This window comes from Wyeomyia smithii, chromosome 3 (assembly GCF_029784165.1).
Source record: "Wyeomyia smithii strain HCP4-BCI-WySm-NY-G18 chromosome 3, ASM2978416v1, whole genome shotgun sequence".
Lineage (NCBI taxonomy): Eukaryota > Metazoa > Arthropoda > Insecta > Diptera > Culicidae > Wyeomyia > Wyeomyia smithii.
In genome coordinates this window covers 259,002,318-259,014,571 of record NC_073696.1, presented here as the reverse complement: position 1 = coordinate 259,014,571, position 12,254 = coordinate 259,002,318, and the positions used below count along the sequence as shown (strand labels likewise).

General features: G+C 45.3%; 1 protein-coding gene across 1 annotated transcript; it reads right to left on the bottom strand.

The window, feature by feature from the left end:
• Positions 1 to 6,595: 6,595 nt before the first annotated feature.
• On the bottom strand, positions 6,596 to 12,204 carry LOC129729218 (protein groucho-like). Its single transcript, XM_055687714.1, has 4 exons — positions 12,175 to 12,204; positions 8,472 to 8,817; positions 8,205 to 8,404; positions 6,596 to 8,136 (listed from the first exon to the last, which is right to left on the bottom strand). The coding sequence occupies exons 1-4, from the start codon at positions 12,202 to 12,204 to the stop codon at positions 8,029 to 8,031; spliced, it is 684 nt and encodes a 227-aa protein (XP_055543689.1). The 3' UTR covers positions 6,596 to 8,028.
• Positions 12,205 to 12,254: the final 50 nt, after the last annotated feature.

Below are 12,254 nucleotides of genomic sequence, written 5' to 3'. Positions count from 1 at the left end.
GTAGGAAGCTATCAAGCCGGCTTCATGGAAGGACGGTCTACAACTGACCAAATCTTTACACTGCGGCAGATCCTCCAAAAGTGCCGTGAGTTTAGAGTCCCTACACACCATCTTTTCGTCGATTTTAATGCCGCATACGATTCAATAAACCAACAAGAGCTATGGAAAATTCTAGACGAAAACGGCTTCCCGGGGAAGCTGACAAGACTGATTAAGGCTACGATGGAGGATGTGAAGTGTTGTGTGAGAATTTCGGGTGGAACGTCGGACCCATTCGAGTCTCACAGGGGGCTCCGACAAGGTGATGGTCTCTCCTGCTTATTGTAGCGGGGTTTGACATGCGGGGTACGATTTTCAACAGATCAGGTCAATTTATTTGCTTTGCGGATGACGTGGATATTGTCGGCAGAAAATTTGAGACGGTGGCAGACCAGTATACCCGACTGAAACGTGAAGCAGATAGGATCGGACTGAAGATTAATACGTCAAAAACTAAGTATATGCTTGCAGGTGGGTCCGAGCACGACAGGGCACGCCTAGGCAATACGGTAACAATCGACGAGGATGAGTTCGAGGTCGTCGACAAGTTTGTGTACCTCGGCTCTCTGGTAACTATATAATAACGATATCAGTCGGGAGATAAGGAGACATATTATCAGTGGAAGTCGTGCCTACTATGGGCTCCATAAAAAACTACGGTCGCATAATCTGAGTCTTCGCACCAAGTGTATCCTGTACAAAACACTAATAAGACCGGTCGTTCTCTACGGGCATGAGACGTGGACAATGCTCGAGGAGGACTTGCGAGCACTCGGAGTTTTTGAACGTCGGGTGCTAAGAACCATCTTTGGCGGTGTGCAAGAGAACGGAGTGTGGAGGCGTAGGATGAACCACGAGCTTGCGCGCCTCTACGGTGAACCCAGTATTCAGAAAGTGGCTAAAGCTGGAAGGATACGCTGGGCAGGGCATGTAGCTGGAATGCCGGATAGCTACCCTGCAAAATTGGTGTTCGCTTCAAATCCGGCGGGAACGAGAAGGCGAGGGGCGCAACGAGCGAGATGGGTGGACCAGATGGAGCACGATCTGCAAAGTACCGGGTGCCCGCGGAACTGGAGGCAGGCAGCCATGGACCGAGTGAATTGGCGGAACCACGTTATGCAGGCCATGTCTTAGGACGTACGGCTATCTAAGTAAGTAAGTAAGTGTGGCCAGTTATGACAAATAATGCAAGCCTACGGTTTTCCAGATAAACTAACATTACTTATCAAAGCTGCCTTGGACCGAACGATACATTACGTATGCGTTTCTGGGACATTCTCGGGTTGGACATGTCACGTGGATGTTAAATTCTTTCTCTTAAAGGCACCAGGAACAGACACAAATGGCGTAACCTGGTTGAAGAGAATCTTCGAGTGTCGAGACACCTTTGAAATTGACGAACCAACTTCCGGTTTGAAGGCTTCGTCAACCCGAGCGTTTGTTTATCATGGCGGTGTGGTTCTTACAACGTCTGACTGGCATCCAGCGACTGAATATGAAATGCCACTACACGGAAGCTAAGCCTAAGATGGCAACCCCATCACGGGGATAGGAGGCTGGTGCGATCAACGCGCCAACCATCAACCCAAACGTGTAGTCAGCATATAATGTGCCACTCAGTGGTAGCATGAAGTGTCGCGGACTCAATACTCAAATCAATGCATCGAGAATGATGACTCAGCTTAACGATGAACGAACCACATCGTCAACCAAGCAGCAAACGATGTGGAGTCATTTTATCAGCAACCACCACCGAGCACCGGACGTAACCCGAGATGTGGTCTTTTACTTCAGACAGCCCCGACATCACTGTGGGGAATAACATCTCCGCACACAACGTGGTGGGGTATACAATAGACACCCTATTCGTCATCGCGATCATCGTTTGGCGATGGCGCAGTAACGCGCGTCACCTTAAGGAGCTGGCGAGTGCAGGAAGAAGGCTGCGTCAGCAACAAAATATAAGTTCAGTTTGAATAATCCAGAAAATAAAATTCAGCCTAATTCAGAAGTTGAACTTTCGTGTTCTCACGTTATCACAGTCCGGCGAAGCGAATCGGGTTCGCGCCGTTCGGTAAGTTTACTTTCCAAAATAAAAGAAGTAATCTGGCAAACAGCCCTTGCGGGAGCGGGGCAAAAGTTGATCGATAAAGCAGAGGCCTTAGGCCAGTCATCTGCTGTCTCTAAAGCCTTCGAATCGTTACAGAAACCGACAGAGAAAGATTACGTACTGATTTCATGGCCGCGACTTTCAGCGCGAAACAAACGACAAGAATTGGAACATGGAATGTATGACCGTTTGCTCAGCAACTTGCCAGCCAGGCTAGACGCATGAAGCTCGAAATTGTGGGACGTAGCGAAGTCTGTTGGTCTTTAGAGAACACGGCGGGGCAGGTACTGTTGTATTCTGACATACGACGTGAAAATGCTCCCAGCCACCGTGGAGTTGGTTTCCTTCTTAGCACCCATGTATAGGCTGTGCTTATTAAGACGGATAGCCGTGGCCAGGCTCAGAACATGATATTTCACGACGCCTGATTGGAGTAAGGGTTAATTCAAGGATGTCTGTGGAAGACGCGACCGGACAGCTACTTACCGACTCCACGGACCAGTTGAAACGCTCTGGTTTGAACACCGAGGCCCCTTAACTGCAGGAGATCGAAGTAGTTTACCGATGTATTAAATCCAACAAAGCTCCCGGGATCGGTTGCATACCAACATTTGTGTGGAACATGTTATCAATGTGTCACTGAAATTCAAAACTGCCCATATTTGGTATTCATTGACTACGAAAAAGTTTTCGACCGACTTAATCACGTAAATCTATGGGGCGCTTTGAGACGCAAAGGATAGAATTAGTCCTGCATAACGGAGTCTTGTTCGACTCTATTCGGGTTGTCGCCGGTGTGAGACAAAGATGGATATTATCACCGCTACTGTTCCTCATCGTTATCGACGAGATCATGGCAACCCGAGTTTTCAACTCAAATTTGAAGTCTGTATATGTGTATAAGCGGAGAACACCCAGGAGCTGCAGGTCTTCGTCAACCGATGCCTGCGGTATAAAATGCCTGGTGGTTCCACCATTGCATCTCAAATGCCAAACTTCATCGCCGGTGCCAGCAGATTGGCAAGTGAGGAACGAAAGTGGGGGTGCGTCGGCCACACACTTCGAAGGAGCGGGAACGAAATCTGCAAGCAAGCACAGGACTGTAGCCCTTTGTAGCCGCAGAGTTACAGAGTCTAATTTAACAAGCGAGTGGTGATAGGTTTGAATCTAAGCAGAACCAAGCCACTCGTTGGCAAAAGGACTTTTAAGTATGGGTTTATTCTCAGGCTCTTCCACACAAAAAATCTTCCTCCAGACTTAATAACCACTGGTCTAAAGCTTCGATAATATCATAGACTATAGCACGTTATACGCTGTTCGAGTGATAACTTGCAGGAGGATATGATAAGGTCGATAAGAAAGGAAGTAGGTTACTAAGTCAGAAGGAGGATATAAGAGCATTATAAAACGGAGCAGGTAACTTTTCAATAAAAAAAAAACTACAAAAAGGAAAAAAAAAAACAAAAATGTGCGTACTGCGGAAAACGTTCGGACAATGCACAAAAGACCAAAAAACTACTGATCGCAGTGGGGTCCACATAAAAAAGCGCAGGGCTGGAATTCTGCAAGATATCGCAGCAAAAGCAGACCCAGGGCTCGTTGCGACGCAACCTCAACAAGAAAATCAAAGAAGTAGATAGGAATTTGACCTGGGCCCTGGTCAAGGCAAAAGCGAACAGCCGCTCAGGACGCAAATTTTATCATGTCGGCTCTCTGTGAGGCTTAGGACGCTTAAATAAGTAAGTAAGCCCTGGACCGGGTGGAGGAAAATTCTTGATACGACAAGAGGCACTATAGCTTTAGACTGCTGAAGTAAGCGATCACGATCACCCATTGATCGTAAGCGATTGAAAATTACCCGACCTACAGAAAACGCCAAAATGGACTGCGTGCGCTGTCCGCCATTACCGCTCGTGGAAAGCTGGATACAATCAGGCGATGCTGAGCCACATTGCTGCAAAGAAAGTATTGTGAAGTCTATAATGTTTTTCAGCTTGCGGAAAATACTAAGTTTGCAAAGTTTTATTCAAATCGGAGGCGCTAGAAATTGGGCAATTGTTATTCAAGCAGACTGCTAAACTCAAGATGGCTGTCATTCAGTTTTATAATGAAGTACTGTTTGTAGGAGATTCCATAACAAATTTCTAAGATTTAGGGGCCTATTACAGAAGACGATGCGAGCGGTGAGTTACTCGCCTGACATATTTGTGTATTACAGATGGCGAGTCGGGTAGATTTTGGATGAGTAACTCGTCTGCAAAACTGCTCGACTCGTTCGTGACTCAGCTGTCACCAGCCAAGTTTCACACGCGTTTCCTGACACAACATTTTGCTCGCCTTGTCAGTGATTGGAGGCGAGGCGAGTGACTCGTAATAAAACTTAAGGACACTCAGTAATAAAACTTAAGGACACTTAAGGACTCTCACATAATCACAACTGTAAAGCAAAGCAAAGTCTCGGTGCTACATTCAGAGGTCGGAACTCGACCTTCTGTTTATTATACACAGACTTCGCAGCCTATCGTTAAGTGTACAGGACAATTGCGGGGCTAGCGCTACGATCCTACTGAAACTAACAGTCTCTCCCGAGCCGAGACTCGAACCTACGACGACTGGGTTGTTAAGCCTGTAGTACACTCTTTGTCTAATGGTCAAATATTTGACCTTCTGACATAATGTTCAAATTTATTTGACATCATGGTTGTTGTTTGCCCGTGTTTGCCCCATGTTAAAATCGGAGAGTGACAAATAATTATCTTTGACCAAATTTTTATCTGTCAAAAAGAGACAAATATTTGACGCTCGGTCAAAGAGTGTACTACAGGCTTTAGGCCAGCATCGTACCTCGAGACCAACTGGTAGTTATTCACAACTGTACACTCCACGATTCGACACAGCCCACTGAAATAAGAATTGTGTTACAAAACTACCAAACAGATCACCATTTCTTCTCCTTCCATTCTATTGGCGTTGACGGTGTTGCTGATATTTGTTTGGTTTCTGCGTGCGAAAAAGAAAGAAGGAAATATTTTTGCTTTTGTCATCACGCACATTTTGACAATTACATACGAGAGTTCACGTAGGTGCGAACAGCCTTCGAAATCTCTTTCAACGCGAATAAACCGAATAGCATAGTTTACAGTTCCAAGCGAAGTGATAAATTTGACAAGTGAAAAAGCGTAAATTTTCGCTTGCGAAATCTGTCGTGAAAACCCGTTCGTGGAACACGCGGGTATTTCACCAGCCTGCAGCTTACAGTTTAAGTGAAGCGAAATTCACGAGTTTACACTCCGAGCGAAATAAAAATTGGCTGCAACTGACAGAATATAAACGCACGCAAGTTTCCGCTTGCTGCTGCTTTTTTCACTACCGTTTGCATGCGTGAAAAAAGTAAACATCAGTGAAAAAGATAAGATCAACAACCTTCGATTTCGCTGGATCGAATTTGTTTACAGTTCCAAGCGAAGTTAAATTTTTGCAGGTTGCATTTTTCACAAGCGTGAAAAAATGAACATTTTGTATGAGATTTTCACTTCGCTTGTAACTCTAAATAGGGCTTATTCACGAAGTTCTTCTTCATTTGCACCATATTTTTCAATTGTTCATTCCGACATTCTCAGCACTTGTGAATTCACGGGATTTTCAGCACTTTGATTGACGATCAATACGTGAAAAACGTTTCTATTTTAAATTGTTCAAGCAACAAAAATAGCACCGTAAAATGAGGTGAATTTACGAGAATCATGTACATGTCAAAGTTAACTCTTGAATCCCCGAGGTCAACACTTAATCAGATTTGATCAAACAAGTTTAAAAATGCCGAAAATGTGTTTAATTTATTCACGTTTAACTCAATCAAAATAACATTGAACTTAAAAACCCGAGTAAAGCTTGATAAAAACTCTACAAATATAATTTTCAACCAGTATCGTACCATACCATCAATGTAAAATTGATGATTTACCAGAAAATTACAAAAACTTGAATTCTTGAGCTAATTTTTGACCATATACCCTAAACTGAATAGAAATCGGTCGACCGATGATTGAATGAGTGTACAGTCATCTCGTGAACCACAATGAGTGAAATAAAGTAAACGATGACAATTTCACTCACAGTGCATGGTTTTCGTGAGTAATTGCATTATAAAAAATATAATAATTCTAAAAATTCATCATTCAAGTTTTATATAAAATATAAATTAAATGCAAGCTGACTTACCTCCCAGCTGGCCTCGAGGTAATATACTGGTATAACAAACTAGTCGTGTTCGACTCCCGGCTCGAGAGAAACTGTTAGTGTTATTAGTATTAGGATCGTAGCACTAGTCCCGCAATTGTCCTGTACACTAAAAGTTGACCAAGCTTTTGTTTATGTTTACTATAAACTTAATAAAAAAAACAATATGTGTAATCACTTTGACCAACTGAACCGAAACACGCCTGCTAATCTTTTCATGTCTAAAAATATTTATTTATAATATTTATATTGAACTTTCCAGTGTTGCTGGGTTTATGCGCAGATTTTTCTCCTCACATTTGTAATGGTTCGCTGTGTGCCTGTGTAGTGTTTTTTTTTCGCTCTCTCTTTTCATCTAGCTACTAGAGAATAAAATCCGGAAGTGGACTTTCACTTCCGCGACTTCTCACATTTGAGCTTCCACACAGTAACCCTCTGCCTGCCGCCCTCTGGTTGCGGATTTATGTTCAATTTTTCTGTGCTGAAGAATAAATAGGCGGTAACCCTTTCTCCCACACTGTTCCGGATTACCTCTGGTGACCTATCCTGGGTTCTGTTCTGTTCTAATCGCTATAAGAGATGATAGCAAGCAGCAGTTATAATTGTGGCTGAGGAAAATTTTGCGCTTCCCTTTTCTCCGCCTTCGCTCGGTAATTATACATAGATTTCTAAAGGATGATGAAAAATGTTTTATATCTTTTTTTTTTTTTTTTTCAAAGTAGAACAAACGGACACCGATTTTTTTTCTCTTATCTTCTTTTGCTATTCCATTGGTACAAGGAGTTGAAAAGAAAAAACAATTAGATGTACATCTCGAATTGTGTGTATGTATGTGTGTGTGTTTGCTTTTTACAGTCAAAACTTTTCGTTTGAGATATTTTTTTACTTGAAACCTCAAGGGATCTCTGAACGTTTTTGTTTTTTTTTTGTTGTTTCTCCTGATCTTAATCATATAATTAACATTACGAGTTGTTCAAATACTGTACAATACTCTTCATTTTCATTATTTTACGGTAATCAATCACTAAGGTTTTCTGTTTGATAATTAAGTTAATGTTTTTTTTCTTCCTCCTTCGTCCTCTTCCGGGTTTCGCTATACGCTCTACAATTAATTCTTTGATTTGTTTGTTTAAACTTCAGCTTTAAGTTACTTAAACCGTACGCGGCGCCTATCGCTCAACAATTGTAGCATTCTTTTTTGTGGTGCCGTTTTTTTTTCTTACCGGTGCAACACTACCATTAGAGCACATTTGGCTGTGTGAGTGCAATCCGTGTATCGCCTAGCAGCCTACGAGTAAGAAGATTCTTTCTGCTGTTGCATAACGTTTACGTGAGTTATGTTGATGTTGTTTTGTTTTCCTGCCTCAAGCTTGAACTAAACTATATTAAAACTGATACAGTCGGTAAAATTAACTATAATCCTGCTGCCGATTTGATAGTAGGTCACTTTCAATGTTTTTTTTCTTCTAGTTGGTTATGTTCAAAATCGAAAAGGATTAAGAACATGTCGAAACTGAAAAATGATAATGGCTGCACAGGTTGTGTGTTGATAGGTGAAATCGATGAAGCTATTAGTTTTTAATGAAACATCAGGGATCCACTTTTCTCGCCTACAGCAGCGCGTTCTCTGCTGGTTCAGCCTAGTACATAACCTCATAGACGGTGGCCTTTTTGTCACCGGAACCGGTAACGATGTACTTATCATCGGTCGAAATATCACAACTGAGTACTGATGAGGTCTCTTTGGACTGCAATAAGGTTATAATCGAATTAGTATAAGTTTATCACAATATGGTGTGGACGCATGGTACCCTACCTGAAATATGCTTGCACCATAAGGTGTGCGCCACGCATTCAGCAGATTATCTTTGCCAGTCGAGACGAACCATTTGCCGCAGGCGGCAAACCGCAACGACAGGACGCAACTTTCGTGCAAATGCAGCTGGTACTTGTCTTGTTTGGTGGCGTGCAGCACTTCAACGTGCGAGTTTTCCATTCCAACAGCAAGCCAGTCACCTGAGAAAAGGACAACAACACATGAGGTTTCAATACACCATTTTTGAACATTTATTCTATCTCTTACCAGTTGGACAGTATCCCAGCGAGAAGATTTGCGAGCTGAAATCGTGTTGCTGCAGTTGTCGGCCTTCGCGCAGGTCCCACGATCGCACGGTGTTGTCGAGACCTCCGGTCCACAGTCGTACTCCGTCCGGGCTAATGTCGATACAGGAAGCACCGTCCGTGTGGCCCTGGAACTGCCGAACCAGTGTCTGGTTGTGCAAGTCCCACACGGCAATGTTGCCATCACTGCAGCACGAGAAGCACACCTTCGAGTCGGGGCTGATGGCCAGCGCGTAGCAGGCCGGCGCGGCGGACGTCAGTTCTGCCTTGATACGCGGAGTTGGACTCGCCAGATCCCAGATTACTACCTAGTGATGGTTAAGATACGCCAAAAACTATCTTGTGAATAACATACGGTACCGTCGCCCGCCACGGTATAATCTCGCGCGACTGAAGCAACACGACATCACAACACAGTACGCGTCATCGCTCGAAGCTGCACTGCCAGAAAAGGGAGAGCTTGAAGAAGCCCCTCTAGGGGATCGCTGGAATGCCGTGAAAACAGCTATCAGCAGTGCTGCGGAGGAAGTCCTGGGACACGTGCAACCGAATCGACGTAACGAGTGGTTTGACGAAGAATGTCGGCAGATTTTGGACGAGAAGAGCGCAGCGCGGGCAACAATGCTGCGTAGAGCCACCCGTCAGAATTTGGAGCGATATAGACTGAAACGGAGGCAGCAAGTACAACTCTTCAAGAAAAAAAAGCGTCGCCAGGAAGAGGAGGAATGCGAAGAACTCGAGCAGCTGCACCGCACACACGAAACACGAAAGCTCTACCAAAAACTCAACGGATCCCGCAGAGGCTTTGTCCCACGAGCCGAAATGTGTAGGGATAAGAATGGAGGCATTTTGACAGATGATCGTGAGGTGATCGAAAGGTGGAAGCAGCACTACGATGAACACCTGAATGGCGTGCAAGCAGGAGACCACAACAGGAGCGGAGAAGACGTGGTCGGTGCAACGAACGACGAAGATGTGCCACCCCCAACAATAAGCGAAGTTAAGGATGCGATCCGGCAGCTCAAGACCAACAAAGCGGCCGGAAAAGACGGCATCGGAGCAAGGGGCACAAAAAGGGCGACAAACTAGACTGCGAGAACTATCGAGCGATCACAGTCCTGAATGCCGCCTACAAAGTGTTTTCCCAGGTCATCTTCCAACGCCTGTCACCATTAGCCAGCAGGTTTGTAGGAAGCTATCAAGCCGGCTTCATGGAAGGACGGTCTACAACTGACCAAATCTTTACACTGCGGCAGATCCTCCAAAAGTGCCGTGAGTTTAGAGTCCCTACACACCATCTTTTCGTCGATTTTAATGCCGCATACGATTCAATAAACCAACAAGAGCTATGGAAAATTCTAGACGAAAACGGCTTCCCGGGGAAGCTGACAAGACTGATTAAGGCTACGATGGAGGATGTGAAGTGTTGTGTGAGAATTTCGGGTGGAACGTCGGACCCATTCGAGTCTCACAGGGGGCTCCGACAAGGTGATGGTCTCTCCTGCTTATTGTAGCGGGGTTTGACATGCGGGGTACGATTTTCAACAGATCAGGTCAATTTATTTGCTTTGCGGATGACGTGGATATTGTCGGCAGAAAATTTGAGACGGTGGCAGACCAGTATACCCGACTGAAACGTGAAGCAGATAGGATCGGACTGAAGATTAATACGTCAAAAACTAAGTATATGCTTGCAGGTGGGTCCGAGCACGACAGGGCACGCCTAGGCAATACGGTAACAATCGACGAGGATGAGTTCGAGGTCGTCGACAAGTTTGTGTACCTCGGCTCTCTGGTAACTATATAATAACGATATCAGTCGGGAGATAAGGAGACATATTATCAGTGGAAGTCGTGCCTACTATGGGCTCCATAAAAAACTACGGTCGCATAATCTGAGTCTTCGCACCAAGTGTATCCTGTACAAAACACTAATAAGACCGGTCGTTCTCTACGGGCATGAGACGTGGACAATGCTCGAGGAGGACTTGCGAGCACTCGGAGTTTTTGAACGTCGGGTGCTAAGAACCATCTTTGGCGGTGTGCAAGAGAACGGAGTGTGGAGGCGTAGGATGAACCACGAGCTTGCGCGCCTCTACGGTGAACCCAGTATTCAGAAAGTGGCTAAAGCTGGAAGGATACGCTGGGCAGGGCATGTAGCTGGAATGCCGGATAGCTACCCTGCAAAATTGGTGTTCGCTTCAAATCCGGCGGGAACGAGAAGGCGAGGGGCGCAACGAGCGAGATGGGTGGACCAGATGGAGCACGATCTGCAAAGTACCGGGTGCCCGCGGAACTGGAGGCAGGCAGCCATGGACCGAGTGAATTGGCGGAACCACGTTATGCAGGCCATGTCTTAGGACGTACGGCTATCTAAGTAAGTAAGTAAGTGTGGCCAGTTATGACAAATAATGCAAGCCTACGGTTTTCCAGATAAACTAACATTACTTATCAAAGCTGCCTTGGACCGAACGATACATTACGTATGCGTTTCTGGGACATTCTCGGGTTGGACATGTCACGTGGATGTTAAATTCTTTCTCTTAAAGGCACCAGGAACAGACACAAATGGCGTAACCTGGTTGAAGAGAATCTTCGAGTGTCGAGACACCTTTGAAATTGACGAACCAACTTCCGGTTTGAAGGCTTCGTCAACCCGAGCGTTTGTTTATCATGGCGGTGTGGTTCTTACAACGTCTGACTGGCATCCAGCGACTGAATATGAAATGCCACTACACGGAAGCTAAGCCTAAGATGGCAACCCCATCACGGGGATAGGAGGCTGGTGCGATCAACGCGCCAACCATCAACCCAAACGTGTAGTCAGCATATAATGTGCCACTCAGTGGTAGCATGAAGTGTCGCGGACTCAATACTCAAATCAATGCATCGAGAATGATGACTCAGCTTAACGATGAACGAACCACATCGTCAACCAAGCAGCAAACGATGTGGAGTCATTTTATCAGCAACCACCACCGAGCACCGGACGTAACCCGAGATGTGGTCTTTTACTTCAGACAGCCCCGACATCACTGTGGGGAATAACATCTCCGCACACAACGTGGTGGGGTATACAATAGACACCCTATTCGTCATCGCGATCATCGTTTGGCGATGGCGCAGTAACGCGCGTCACCTTAAGGAGCTGGCGAGTGCAGGAAGAAGGCTGCGTCAGCAACAAAATATAAGTTCAGTTTGAATAATCCAGAAAATAAAATTCAGCCTAATTCAGAAGTTGAACTTTCGTGTTCTCACGTTATCACAGTCCGGCGAAGCGAATCGGGTTCGCGCCGTTCGGTAAGTTTACTTTCCAAAATAAAAGAAGTAATCTGGCAAACAGCCCTTGCGGGAGCGGGGCAAAAGTTGATCGATAAAGCAGAGGCCTTAGGCCAGTCATCTGCTGTCTCTAAAGCCTTCGAATCGTTACAGAAACCGACAGAGAAAGATTACGTACTGATTTCATGGCCGCGACTTTCAGCGCGAAACAAACGACAAGAATTGGAACATGGAATGTATGACCGTTTGCTCAGCAACTTGCCAGCCAGGCTAGACGCATGAAGCTCGAAATTGTGGGACGTAGCGAAGTCTGTTGGTCTTTAGAGAACACGGCGGGGCAGGTACTGTTGTATTCTGACATACGACGTGAAAATGCTCCCAGCCACCGTGGAGTTGGTTTCCTTCTTAGCACCCATGTATAGGCTGTGCTTATTAAGACGGATAGCCGTGGCCAGGCTCAGAACAT